At 38.3% G+C, this 14,612-nt stretch overlaps 2 protein-coding genes across 5 annotated transcripts; one reads left to right on the top strand and one right to left on the bottom strand.

Moving 5' to 3' along the window:
- Nucleotides 1-3,864: 3,864 nt before the first annotated feature.
- Nucleotides 3,865-7,297, bottom strand: LOC115423961 (uncharacterized). Of its 4 annotated transcripts, XR_003936034.1 has the most exons (5): nt 7,151-7,297; nt 5,819-6,466; nt 5,585-5,695; nt 4,048-5,228; nt 3,865-4,000 (listed from the first exon to the last, which is right to left on the bottom strand). XR_003936034.1 is itself a non-coding variant. In XM_030141003.1 (4 exons), exons 2-4 carry the CDS (start codon nt 6,458-6,460, stop codon nt 4,272-4,274), a joined length of 1,710 nt encoding a protein of 569 aa, XP_029996863.1. In that variant the 5' UTR covers nt 6,461-6,466; nt 7,151-7,297; the 3' UTR covers nt 3,865-4,271. The 4 variants fall into 4 exon arrangements, 3 of the variants coding, with proteins under 3 accessions (XP_029996863.1, XP_029996865.1, XP_029996864.1); XM_030141003.1 differs by having other exon boundaries at nt 3,865-5,228; XM_030141005.1 differs by having other exon boundaries at nt 3,865-5,228; nt 5,585-5,686.
- Nucleotides 7,298-7,342: 45 nt separating this feature from the next.
- rnps1 (RNA binding protein S1, serine-rich domain) lies at nt 7,343-10,404 on the top strand. The gene is made up of 7 exons (XM_030141008.1): nt 7,343-7,386; nt 8,078-8,224; nt 8,326-8,511; nt 8,626-8,731; nt 9,463-9,616; nt 9,706-9,847; nt 9,935-10,404. Coding segments are annotated over exons 1-7 (843 nt in total). The 5' UTR covers nt 7,343-7,384; the 3' UTR covers nt 10,041-10,404.
- Nucleotides 10,405-14,612: the final 4,208 nt, after the last annotated feature.

Genomic DNA, 14,612 nt, shown 5'->3' with positions numbered 1-14,612 from the left:
TCCCATTCCTGTTCATTTGAAATATTATCATAATTAAACTGTTCGTGTCAGTCGTCGATAATTATCATGAAAAAGGTACATTTTTTTTCTTCCTGAGCGAGAACTAAAGGAACTAGACAGTTACTCATGGTTTGAAATGATTATTTTTGGTGTGAACTTGACTCATATTTCAAACATATCTAAGTAGAATAATTAATATAATTCTAATGATAAAAAAAAATCAATATTGAATAAAATGAAGTAAAAATAAATTCAAGCATTTTGGAAGTATAGATGACAATGTGAATAACCTTAATCTTTGAGATGAAACAAAAACATTTATTGTAATATTTATCACAACATAAAATTATACTATAATGTTTATAAATTTGTAGTCCTGTAGCACCGCGTTATATAATAACAGTGCAATATGTAATAATGTAATACTTTTTCACTTCATTATGTAATAACGCTGCATTTTCTAATAACATGCCGCATTTTGTAATACAATCCTTGAACACATTTTGTAATAACTTATTACATATTGGAACAGTTATTCCAAAATGTGGGTGTAGCACTTATTTTTTAAAAGGAAATGTAATAATTTGGTGCATTATGTAATAAACCATCAAAATTGATGCCTTGACTGGAAAAACCATCATACTAGCAGAACAACAGTAAGCATTTAAAAAAAAACTAGTAGGATGTTTCACTGGTCAAACCTAAAGCAAATGTAACTGTATTCATTATAATGGAGAGTGTGTTTGTGAGCTAGAGACAAAAGCTGCACTAATTAAGTATTACTAACAAGAAATTTACTGGTGCACTGAAATTTGGAAGACACAATACAAATAAGCTATTACAAAATGTGGCATGTTATTACATAATGAGGTGAAAAAATTATTACATTATTACATATTGCACCATTATTAAATAATGCGGTGCTACAAGCCCTGTTAGCAACGAACCAGAATTCAATATGTCCCAATATTTTTGTCTATATAGAGTGTAAACAGTATATGGGACCAGTCGGACCAAGCTAAAGAGGGAAATCTTTAAGTACACACTTTATTTATTTATTTATTTGAGGTGACACACAGCTGTAGGTTGGACCGATATATCTGGGAATTTATAAGTTTTCTTATCCTGCTTTTCTAGTGTGGGTGAGACAAGTGATGACGATTTTAAGTACCCATGACTGACAGGGACCCAAGAAATAAAAGAACATTAGTGTTTTTTGTTTTAATGAAAATTATTAACCTTTCGACAAATTATAATGTTTGCTTTGCAGGGTACTAATAAGCATATTTGGTCTTTGCACAGGACTTGGTTTTATTTGCAAAGACTATACAATGACAGGAAGAAGCTGAGAAAATACTATATATATATACAGGGGTTGGACAAAATAATGGAAACACCTTCACCTCAAGATGATAATGCCCCAAGCCATACAGCTAGAATTGTTAAAGAATGGCATGAGGAACATTTTAATGAAGTTGAGCATCTCGTATGGCCGGCACAGTCCCCAGACCTCAACATTATTGAGCATTTATGGTCAGTTTTAGAGATTCAAGTAAGACGTCGATTTCCACCACCATCGTCTCTAAAAGAGTTGGAGGGTATTCTAACTGAAGAATGGCTTAAAATTCCTTTGGAAACAATTCACGAGTTGGATGAATCAATACCTCCGAGAATTGAGGCTGTAATTGCCGCAAAAGGCGGACCTACACCATATTAAATTATATTTTGTTGATTTTTTAAGGTGTTTCCATTATTTTGTCCAACCCCTGTATATATATATATAGCACACTTAAAGGATGTTGGAGTGGGTCCGAGGTGTTAAAACTACTGCAAAAAAAAGTATGGATATATATCATATGGGTGTTGTTGGACTACTCCTGTCATGCATCCAAAGCTTCATGTTCAGCCACATATTATTTGAATACAAAGGCGGAGTTCGTCTCCCGTCAAGGGTTGAATTAGACTTGAAATGCAAATAGCTGTTCATTAAGGAGGTCAGTGTTTCTAGAGGGAGTCAGTCTTGCAGGTGGGTCACTCTGATCATATGAGAAGATCTTTTCCAGTCCTCTACATCAGTTGAGGACCGCTCCAGCTTGTGTACTCCAGGTTCAGGTCTCAGGAGGATAGAAGGGACCCTCCGGGACCCAGACCACTTCCTCTGATTGGTAACTTGCCCCAGTTGGACCTCAAGAGACTTGCCTAGACTCTTTTTGAGGTAAGATGTGTTAACTGTAGTCGTACTACTTTTACAGTTACATTTATGTGTAATACTTTGGACAGACCCTTACCTAGTTTTATTTCCTTTTTTAGCTATCAAAAAATATGGATCAGTGTTCACAATCTACTTAGGACTTTAGGTGTTGGTCCTGGCAACAAACAACACCATTAAACATGCTTTGGTCCACTACGCTTACAAGTTAGGAGAGCAAGATGTCACTCCTGTGTTTCATGATGTCAACAAAGGAAATGGTAAGTCATTTTTTTTCACCTATTTATTTTGTTTTTTTTTTATATTACTACATGTTTTATACTTATTAAACAACTCACCATTTTATTCCCAGGCATTATATTTACCAATGGAGAACTGTAGAAAGACCCCAGGAATTTTAAAATATATTGGGATGGGAAAAATACTGGTCAAGAAAGAATCCTTGAGGAATAACAGAATCTGAACACAAAGATGACCTAATCTGAAGGGGAGCACTGGTTTGTTCAACATGATGCCATTTACTATCAATTATAAACCCAGTATCTAATTGTTTTCAGGGTTTTGTTTCACACTGGTAAAGCCTATGACAATGCCCAGATGCTCAGTTGTGTAGTTTCAAATATTAGATTAACTCTCATGTTTGGAAAGAGGTTTGAATACACTGATCCAATATTTCAGTCCATCTGCCCAAGTTGATCAGTTTCCATGTGAGTACAACAGTAAATATGGCGACTAAATGCATTTATGGTAAAAGATATAAAATAAGTGGTGCCGCCCCTCGCACGTATTAAGCTTATTTTGGCATCGATCCAGCTGATGTCATCGTGTCTATGCATGTGCTGATGGCAGCATATCAATTGCCTCTATATATGTGTCAAGTTTGAAGTAAATTGAAAAAAAAAAAAAATCATGTTTTTATAGACATGAAATTTCATCCATTATAAGTGAACGGGGAAAAAAAAGATTTTAAAAATTCATAAAAATTTTAACTTTGACCTCCTTTTCCAAAAATGTAACCACATCTATTCTGGGTCACTGGCAATCTATAAACCCAATTTGGTATGAATTCAACCAATAGTTTTGCTGCTAGAGTGTTAACAAACACACAAACCAAACCAAAAACAATACCCCTTGCCTCCCCTTAAGGGGGTGTGGTAAAAGTTGACCACTAAGGATTGTTTCCTACTATATCACAGATGTACAATGTATTTCCTTTGCTGACAAACTGGAGGGACTTAATGTAAAATGTGGAAGTAAATGTAAAGGAACTAAAAATGACAATTGCAGACCTGAAGGAGACTCTTTGTTGATGTATTCCTGACTCATAAACAAAGTCTGAATGTTATTTTTTTTTTTATCTGCTGTTGGTATCAGCCTTCACCGTATTTTGATTCCATTCTAGGAGTCCAAAAACATACATTCACACTCTCATGATGAAAACCTGCTCCATAGTGTGATGAATCTGTTTGCAGCTGGACCTGAAACCTCAGCACTTGCTCTTCGATGGTGTCGAAATCAATCTTACTTCATGTTTGTAAAAAAAAATTGAAATATGCTTTTACCCTCTACAATTATGTATTATTTATGATTTAACTGCAATTGCCTATACTTGTATACAGAAGCCACAACTTACATATTGAAGCCTAGAAACACGATGTGAATCACAACCATCTTTTATTGATTTACTGGTTGTATGAAATTAACAGTTTGTAATGCTAGGCTAAGAGATACAAAACAAAAAGTAAAAAATAAACAAGATGCTTTATAAAATATGTTAAAGTACCTGTACATCTTCTTTTTTTTTTTTTTTTTTTTTTTAAATCACTGCCCATTGGAACAAATCAGTCACAGTTTTACTACAGCAGTGTAATATTTTTATGCTATTGCTATTCTATTTCATGATCACTTAATTTACTTTGGACATAAATTAATAAAAATGCTACAGATTATGCTAATTTCAAAACATGTGCATCTGAAATAACTGTACGAAAGTCAGTCTTTATAAAAGCCCACCCTTAGTTATCCCAAAACATGCCCAGGGTTGTATGGAACTGAAAGTGCTCTATGGTCCTTCCACTTTAATATTGATCTGTTGATCCTGTGGAGAGCCATCAGAGCTCATCACTGGCTGGGTGGAGGTACTACAGCTGTGAAAACTCTGTGCTGAACAGCTGCTTGGGAAATCTGTTTTAGTCTCTGACCCTCTGAACATCTGTGAATGTGATTGGTTGTACTCAGACACATAGGTCTGTGTGAATGATTGCATGCGTGTTTGACTGCTTTGCTGAGGGTATGTAGTTGTATATGGTTGTGTCTGTAGAGGAGTGTGGGTAAGTGGAAGGCTCTCAGCACTGCTACATGTTGAAAAACCGTTCATGTTTGTGGGACTCAGCCCTGGTAACTTAAAGGCCTCGACACTTTCTAAACCTTCTAAAGAGTTATAGCTTGACTGTGCTTGGCTGCACTGGGTGTAGCTGCCTTGATTGAAGTTGAAAGAGTCTTGGCTGAAGGAGGTAGATATGGAAGCAGCTGGTAAAGAAGAAGGTGATGGAGTTTTGTTGTGCTGTTGTTGAACACTGCTACACTGACCCAGTTTGGAAGAAAAACTCTGAAGAGTGCTGAGGATTTGTTTCTGAATGCTTGTCTGCTGAGCCTGCTCCCTCTCCAGGCGGCACTGCTGCTCCACCAGCATCTTCACTGCCATGCCCAAGCTGCGTACCTCAGAACTCAGGCTCTGGATCTGATCTTGCAGACCACCCCTCCCTCCAGAGTCCTGGATTGCCTGTTGGGGGCTAGGATTACCCTCGCTACGAGGAGTCCCCTGGCCACTAGGGCTTGGCAGGCGAATCACTGCACCCCCAGGAGCAGAGGACGTTAAAGGTGCTGGTTGTCTGTTTGGAAGACGGATGCCAACTCGAGGAGGTGGGTGAAGGGAGCGAATGGAAAAACTTGGTCTCGGCATGAAAAAACGTCGGGGGGTACTGCCACCTGTTCCTCCTGGCTGATTCCCCAAAACAGTCTGTGAATACCAAATATATAATGAAACACTGAGAAAAAAGAATGAATAGATATACCACAACACGACCAACTTAAAAACAAAAGTTTTAAAACGATTAAGCTGTAAGACTCATATGTAGATATATCTAAATATTTCTGCCTTCTTGCCCAAAACCAGCCTATGGTGTCCTGTATCCTACAACTACCTGGTACAAGCTTTGCCAAGCAAAGAATTATTTAGTTAAGCACTAATATTTGTTAACTCTAGTATAATCATTCTAGAAATGTGGCCTTTAGTGTTTACAGCACTCATCTTAACATGGCTCTCTATAATTTGTTGTTTTTTGTATTTATATGGCAATTAGATTTTATTCTCACCCTTTCAGTTGTCAGATCATATGTTTCAGGTTGTGGAAGTGCACTTCTCAAGTCAGCACCTTGGACTCTTGATTGATCTTTCCTCAAAAATGATGCCACCTGCTGGAATGACTGTTGAAAAATATAAATTTACTCAAACACACACAGTATTGAACACAAACCTCTAATAATTAATAAACAAATTATGAATAATTAAAACCTGACATTTGAGATGTGTCACAAAAAAAATTATACCTTCATTCTGTGTGACAGTGCTTTATCCAGAAGTCTTTTACGAGCTGCCAGCATTGAGCTGGTGGCTGGAGAAGGAGTAACCCTGCTTCTTCTTAATGCTGCATTTGCCGTTCCTGTGGATGATGCAGTGCTCGTCTCTGCTCTTATTACATTGGACTGGGAAGTGCTTTGTTGGTTGCTCTGTGCAAGAGAGGTAACACTAACAATCTGGATGTCATTTTCTTCTTTATTTCCCTCCTGTTGCTGCCCTGGCCTGTTGCTTGCACGTGTTTCCCCAGATCCACATGGCTTTACACTGCTCTCTGAATTTGGAGACTTCTGTTTACCGAATTCTGTTGTTGCTGCAAAACCAGAATGCTGAGAGGCCTCCCGTAATAAATTTTGGAGATGCAGGTTACTCCAGTTGTCTTGCATTCCCCCAGCTCGAACCTGCACCTGTGGTGATGATGTGCTACTTCCAGCCTCCATAGTTTGCACCCATCCTGGTGGCCTCCCCTGAAACTCCCTCAGGAACAGATAAATGGCTTGGGCTGACACCTTTATGTTCTCCAGCTCCAGTACAGCTTTGATCTTACGGAAACTCAGTCCAGCCTTTCGTAGCTCTACTACTTTGCGCTTGGCAGCATCATCCAGTCGACCCATTCTCTTGTAAAACAGCAGAATAAGACCAAGTGTCACACATTTTAAGCAGACTATCATATGAGACCAAAAGAAACATTACTCTAGTGTTAGAATGGAGTTGAGAAAGTTGCATCAAAAATATGCATTTCCATCATTCACATGCTGAAGGCCTAATATAACCTTCATTGCCTATTGTTTGTGTTCAATTACTGATTAATAAAAGTGTACATTATATTGACTGTAAAACGCTGAGATCTCTCAGATGTTACAGTGTTTGTTGTGATCTGGTCATCCCAGAGCAAAGGCAAGCAAATGATGCGAGGATTCTAAAATAGTACGATACTGAAAAAATGCATTTGGTGTATGATAAAAATCTGATGTCAGTACTGTCAGAAGTCATTGCTGACTAATAAATAAAGGCTACTGAAATGTGCCTAACTTTAACAATATCTAATGCTTTACATGAAAGACAAATAACAAATAAATGCTACAAAGTTCAGGCGAATAACGCTCCAATTATGTATGTTTGCCACTGTTGTAATCTTAGTCTAGGCTACCTGTTTATTAATCAGCAAGCTAACTGATGAAGAATGTCGTCTTGCTCTCTCATACGCTAACGTGCATATCAAAACCCTTAAATGAAAGATGTTAGCTAAGATAGCAAACGACAACAGCTAGCAAAGTCTTTCAGAAAAGAGAAGTTTACGATACCTTGTTGTGAAAAGAGGTCAAACCAAGATGTGTTAGTTGTTCGCTTAAATTCCTAAACGTATCATCAGATAGGATGAAGCATATAATCTACCCTCACGTCTTTGGCATAAGTAAACAAATGAGTTGTGCTTGTATGTGGCGCTCAGGTTCTTTCGTAACTTCCTGTTTGACGTCATCACTTCGCGACATTTACTCAGGCCGCGATTCAAGAAAAAAAACCCTCGTCCGAAAGAAATGTAAGTTAAGCATGTTATTGCTGTGTAAATTAGTTATTTTTAATCCCATGTTGTACTTTATCTCATGCAAATAATCGGTTTATATTTTGTTCCCGTGTGTGCACTTCAAGAAAACATTAGCAACCGTTAAACAGCTGTCCCCGTGGCTTCCTTCGTGTTTTGAGGATCAGTGAATGAAATCAATGGCGGCCGGCGTCGGTTCTGTACTGTAGTGTACACCGTTGAAATACAGACTTATATATTTAACAAAAGTGATATTTAGGTTGAATCATTAAAGTCCTACGAGCATTCACAACACGATAATAATCATGTGAGATTAAATATTATTTTAACTCTATTATAATAAATACCATTTAAGAACCATGGTTTGGTTTTCCAATTTTAGTAAGATTAAATCTACTAAAGTATTAAAACTAAAGAAACCTAGACTTAATTTCTTACACTTCTTGTTTTACAAGTGATGCACCCTAATTTAGTGCCATGAGATCAGTGTACACAGTACAGTTTCTTGTTCATTTGTGTTTTGAGGATTTGCTGCTTTTCTCTAATTTGTATCATCACTATCTGAGTACTTTGTTCTTGTGGTTTGTCAGGCAATCAAACAATCGCTTATGTGGCTTACAGTTCTTCATTACTTACATCCAAATGTTGCATAAATTAAAAGTAACTACAGCTTATTTTTTAATTTTAGGGCTCCATCACCCACAAAGCGGAAGGAGGAGGAAAAAACGAAAGACAGAGGTAAAGAAAAGACTGGCACTAAAGAAGGAGACAAAGAACGAGGACGGGAAAAAGTAAGGAAACGTCGCAGCGCTTCAACTGGAAGCAGCAGCAGCAGGTTTGTGTCACTGCTTTATGAGCTCGCTCGTGTTTGTGTCACACATGAAATCTGTCTATTCTTTTTTTGTATGTTAATGGTTTGTCTTTTTTTTTGATCAGGTCCAGATCCAGCTCTACTTCAAGCAGCAGTTCTGGTTCCAGCTCAGGTTCCTCAAGTGGTTCCAGTTCATCTGGCTCCAGCCGCTCTGGGTCTTCTAGTTCTCGTTCCTCCTCCTCTTCGTCCTCCTCTGGCTCCCCCAGCCCGAGCCGTAGACGTCATGACAACCGTCGCCGCTCCCGCTCAGCGTTAGTCACTTCCTCCTCTGCTATTGCACAGTATTTTGTGTCAGCTGTCTGGATGCTGTAGTTTTTCACAGATTTTAGTCATAACTGGGGGGATTTCTGTTTGTCGTTCTGCAGGTCTAAAACACAGAAGAGAGGAGATGATAAGGAGCGAAGGAAAAGAAGCCCAAGCCCCAAACCAACTAAGGTTCATTTAGGGCGGCTGACAAGGAATGTCACCAAGGTCAGTTTAACTCTTTTAATGCAGAACAAAATAAGGAGGTACCTGCTGGCTTATCTGAGATACAGCATGCTAACTTGGAGGATGAAATCCTGCTTTGCCAACTTTGAGTCTAATTTACATGTAATTTAGATAGACACAGCAGATAAAAGTATAAACACAAACAAAATAGACTTCAAGTATAAAAATATAAATATATAAAGAAGTTAAGGTAAAATAGGAATTAATATTTGCCTTGAAAAAAATTTGGACCAAACAGTTAATTCAATAATTCAGAAAAACATCTAGAAGTACTGATTAGTTGAGTATGTGAATTTCAGCTCTAAACTGATCTAAAAAATTCTAAACCTGTATAAAGGGTTTAGTAAGTAGTTCAAGCTGATTTCCCAGTAAAGGAACTTGATGTTTATAAAGATTGGAATGAATCACTATCACCATATGGTTGCTATGGTAACTTCCAGTATTTGTTTTTAGTTCCAGCATTTTTTTTGCCAAAGCTCTGGTGACAACCATAAAAAAAATTAATACACTGTTTCCACATATAGTTGTAACCTTCATGCGTTTGTATGGATCTGCTTAAAAACTTGAGAGTTCAGCCTTGGCTTACATCTTTCACCAGGGTTCATGATTTCAATAGTTTTAGACAGATGGACAAATGGAATGGATCATATAACCTTCTTAGCACAAGGTAAAAATCCATTGTTTGTAAGTATACTGTTTGTTTCTTTTCACAGGAACACATTCAGGAGATATTTTCCACTTATGGGAAAATCAAAATGGTTGACTTGCCAATGGACAGACTCCACCCTCACCTGTCGAGGGGTTATGCTTATGTGGAGTTTGAGACTCCCGAAGAAGCCCAAAAGGCGCTCAAACACATGGATGGAGGTAAATGAGCATCTTTACTTTAGTGCATCCATCTGGGAATATTACTCAGTGTTTTATTGAAACAAATTCTGAAATCTCCGTGTTTACAGGTCAGATTGATGGGCAGGAAATTACAGCAGCGGCTGTGTTGACTCAGCGTGTCCGTCCACCACCTCGTAGACCCTCTCCCCCTCGCAGGATGCCCCCCCCACCACCTATGTGGCGTCGCAGCCCACCACGCATGAGGAGGAGGTTCGTGTTGCACTTTGTTTGTCTCAGACCAGTTATTCTGCTCACCCTTTCTACCTTCCCACCAAATTTTTGCTTGTGTTCTTGCAGGTCCCGCTCCCCAAGGAGACGTTCCCCAGCACGCCGCCGCTCTCGTTCCAGGTCTCCTGGTCGCAGGCGTCACCGCTCTCGTTCCAGCTCCAACTCTTCCAGATAGACGGGTTTCTGGTTTCTCAATTCCAAGTGATGTCTTAGATTCTGTCACCAAATCAGCTGGATTTATCTACTTTCCCAGACCTTATGGACTTCCCTGGAAATACAATTCTCTGCTCTGTAGCCAACATAAACATCTGCCTGCTCGTAGACAGTGGATGTGTTTTTCTTTTTTGTGAAAATGTGAGGGTTTTGTTTTTTACAGTTTATGTTAAGTTGATCCTCAAAAGTGGGATCAGTGTGTTTTATGTTAATTCAAGCTGAGTTTGGCCAGCACTGAGATCTGTCAATATTTAGCAGCAGTTGTGACTTTTTACCATGTACTGATATTTTAGACATTTTGAAAATAAAAGTACTGAAACATGGTGCTTAATGGATTTGTTTATTCAGTGATCCTTATACAATCTAAAAAGAGTTCATTAATATGTCTGGTGTCTTGCATAAAAGGCCAAAATTGTTCAGAATTAAGTTTTCCTGCACTCGCTGCATTCAGTATAGAATCATTACATTGGATTTATGTCTTAGATCTGATTTATTTCTTTTCTTATGTGACTATCAAATTCCAGTGTGAGGTGGTCACAAGAAAAGACCGTAACAGGTGTTTCACACATCATGCTGTCACACAGAAGTAAACAGAAGACAATAAAGTCAATATTTATAGTTTGTATGCTGATGTGCAGTGGAAGGAGTTGAATATGTGAGCAGATAATGAGGATGAAGATAATGGGATTTTTTCACAAAGTGCAGATTGTGATGATTTAGAGTGATGGAAAGTTTATATCTAATTTGGGAACATATGGATGTCACCCAAATCACAATTGAAAAGCTCATGTATCATGTGATGTATGCAGTTCAGTTACACACAACTTAGTCAAACAAATATAACCGTCAGATTTGGGCCACTTTCACCTACAGTCTGAACGTAACCGATTTGTCCTTGATCCTTGAATGTTCTCAAATATGCTTTTCTACAGAACAGGCTGCCTCACTGCAGCTGGAACTGCATGTTCCTCCAACTTAGCATTATTGGCTGGTTGTGCACACTAAACACAGTAAACATTTTAAAATAAAGCTTTAAATCCTTCAGTGAGCATTATTTGCATTATATGCTACTAAAAATACTGCACTTTGAACTCCTTCTCATTGGCAACTTCAGAGAAATAGAGTCCTTTTTATGGTGGGCATTTTGGCATTTCTCAGTAGGTATTTTGGAAAAAACATTAATGATGGCTGAATTCAATTAAGCTGCCCTTTTGTGAATGTTGGCTACACTTTCATGGCTTACTGGAATACTTCAATAGAAGGGGCTGGTCATTAATGTTATTGGGAACAGATGTGCTTCTCTTACTATGGTAACTAAAATAACTTGCAAAAAGGCCCATGTTCAGTATAAAAATAAATCTGTGTAGTGTTCTGCACAATGGCACCGAGTCTGATCTGTAACCACATTTACCCTTATAAGTTATTTTGAGTATTTTGGGATATTAGGTCTCTGTTAGGTTTGTTGTGTTAATGCATTGTACCACCCACCTTGATCCTGTGCAAACAGTAACTAAGACCACCTGGGTGTTACTTTTAATATACCTCTGGATTATTTGGATAAATTTCTTACAAAATGAATGTACTATTCATTCACCATCATATAGTATACAATCATATAACTGTAGCTTTTGAAACATCAACTGTCCCACATTTTTGAAATGAGCCATGTTCAGCTAAAACGAGCCACTGAAATTGCAAAGCAAAAGTCATTTTTGATAAAACAATCAAATTAACTTGAATGTAAAAACACATATAGACATTGTCACACTGTCATACCTTAATGATTCATAATAACTGTTTAATGAACTGAAACATTAAGAATTCATAGAATAGTAGAATAACTACTGTATATGTGTACATGGATGTGTGGTGGAGGGGCTCCTCCTCTGCTGGGGGGCAGATACTTACAGGGCTTCCTGACAGACAAAGCCACAGTGATCATAAAAAAACAAAAACAAAAAAAAAACCCTCAGACTTTGGCAACTTCTGTGGTGTCCACTTCCTTCTGTCTTGGTCCCAGTGGTGCTTCAGGCTCCTGAACAGGGCCTTGTCTGCTAGCTGAAGGGTGTGAGTGGTGTGGGGAGGGCAGCACAGCACAGGAGGTGGATGTTTCTATTCATCAAGTTGATGAAGTCCAGGTTGTATATGTGGTTGCTGAGCCCATCCAGTTGGAGGATATGGAGCTCAGCATTATCCTTTGGCAGTGACTTGACAAACACCTGACCCTGCTCTATGAAAGGGTCAGCATTAATCCAGTGGTTATCTCAGATGTGGACAGTGACTTTCTCTGAAATGCTGGAGCCACTCAGAACACAACTAACCATGGTGTGGCTGTCCGGACCCTGTATGCTCCTTCAGCATTAAAGGCTGCAATGCTGGTGGTGGTTTTGCCCCTCTCACCTGAGCAGACCTCCATGCATGGTTCTTCAACCTGTCCGACCACCTTAGCTGACATAAACTGGTCTTGGAGACACGGACTCATTGCAGGCCAAGCATGCAGAACAAATGATCATGTTCCTGCATGACCACTTGTTTGTTGAGGCCTACGGCCCCTGCAGCTGACAGGATGTTGGAGTCAGCATCCCAAGCCCCGGGTTGCACTTAGTGAAGTTCCAGAGCCACTAGTACACTGCATGGTTCCCTTTTGTGAAAAGCCCCTGATCTGAATAATGCAGGTAAGACATACTCTAACACAGGGGTCACCAACCCTGGTCCTCGAGAGCTACTATCCTGCATGGTTTAGATGTATCCCTCTTCCAACACACCTGATTCCAATGATAACCCTATCATCAAGCTCTGCAGAAGTCTGATAGCGACTGTCAGGTGTACTGGAAGAGGGAAACATCTAAAACAGGGGTATTCAAATCTGGTCCTCAAGGGCCAGAAACCTGCATATTTTAGATATGTCCCTCTTCCAGCACACCTGGTTCAATTAATGATTAGCTCCTCATCAAGCTCTGCAGAAGCCTGATAACGATGTAATGGCTTCCAGGTGTGATGGGAGAGGGAAACAACTAAAACATGCAGGATAGTTGCTCTTGAGGACCAGGGTTGATGGCCCCTGCTCTAACACATTCATATATTAATATATTAATGCTTTTGAATAAATGGAACCATCAAAATATCTGCAAAAACACAGCTCTGACGGTGGTTCATTTTAGCTGAAATGCATGGCTCAATTTATCTAAATACATTAAGGCAGTGGTTCCCAACCTTTTTGGCCTTGTGACCCCATTTTAATGTCACAAATTTCTGGCAGCCCAAGACATTCAAAACGGACTCTTTTTTTTGGCTAAAATTAATTTGCCTTTGATCATGTAATAGTTTGCTATACTATGTTGCAAATAAATTTATTATAAAATTCATTTTAGATGACATTTAATCTATATAATGTATATTATTATGGACAGAGGCAGAAAAGCCAGGTGTAGATTACTGCACAAAGTGAGAATCTGATTTTCCTTGGTCAGGATATGTACAGTCAGTCCAGCTTGTATTTACAAGGCTGACAGTTAATACTGAACAAACAAGAACCCAAACTATGAATTATGAAAGAACTGCAGCATCTGAAACTGACCACAATGAACATTTGAAAGATAAACAGTACCACAGTGCTTCAGTTTCAGCTTCACAGTTTGTCATGTCTTTTATGTATTGTGATTGTCTCTCTCAACTCATAATATATTTTTTATTAATAACTTTCTTTTATCAATTACTAGAAATTTCAGGTAACCCCATTTGAATTCCAGGCAGCCCCCATGTGGGGTCCCGACCCCAAGGTTGAAGAACACTGCATTAAGGTAAAATGAGCCACCATCAAAAAGACTTTTTTCACAAAAAAAAAAAAAAAAAAAGTTAGACAAGCACAAATGTTGCATAATATCTTTTGCAGGCAATCACAACATGCATGATGCATCTTTTTTTTTTTTTTTTTTTTTTTTTTTTTTAAATAAATGTAGCCTATACTTATTGTCTATTGATATATCAACCATATCATTTCCAAGTATGGCCCAATTTAGCTAATATCACCCTACATATATAACCACTCTAGTATTACTCATTTACTATTTAATTTATTTATCATGGACAGTAAAATGAAACATAGTTGACATATAGAATATCTGACATTCTGCACAGAGAGTATACAGCATGTTAGTAGTATATAGTAATAATACTAGTAAATAAACGAATAAAAATAGTCAACAGCAGCAGGAGGCAAATACAGCTTGGTGTATGAACTAAATATGGAATTTATGTCTTTTCATTTATTGTCAGTTTGACTGTTTTGCTTGTTTTTGTGTGTAAACCAGGAAGAATATCTGTTCTTAATTAATGATGATTCCAAGTTAGTAAATAAAAGTACAACAGTTTTTCATAAGCGCAATAAGTTCTGCTGAGGCATTTAGAAGTGACTGCTTTTCCCATATGATTTACGGAAGTAAGAATAAAGGTAAAGTCATAAAAATTCCCTCATTATTTCCAGTCAGTGATCACATATGGGCTGGCTGAGGGTGTGGTGTGCTGAGCGCATTTT

The sequence above is a fragment of the Sphaeramia orbicularis genome, chromosome 8 (genome assembly GCF_902148855.1).
Source record: "Sphaeramia orbicularis chromosome 8, fSphaOr1.1, whole genome shotgun sequence".
NCBI lineage: Eukaryota > Metazoa > Chordata > Actinopteri > Kurtiformes > Apogonidae > Sphaeramia > Sphaeramia orbicularis.
This window is presented reverse-complemented; position numbering and strand designations above follow the sequence as displayed.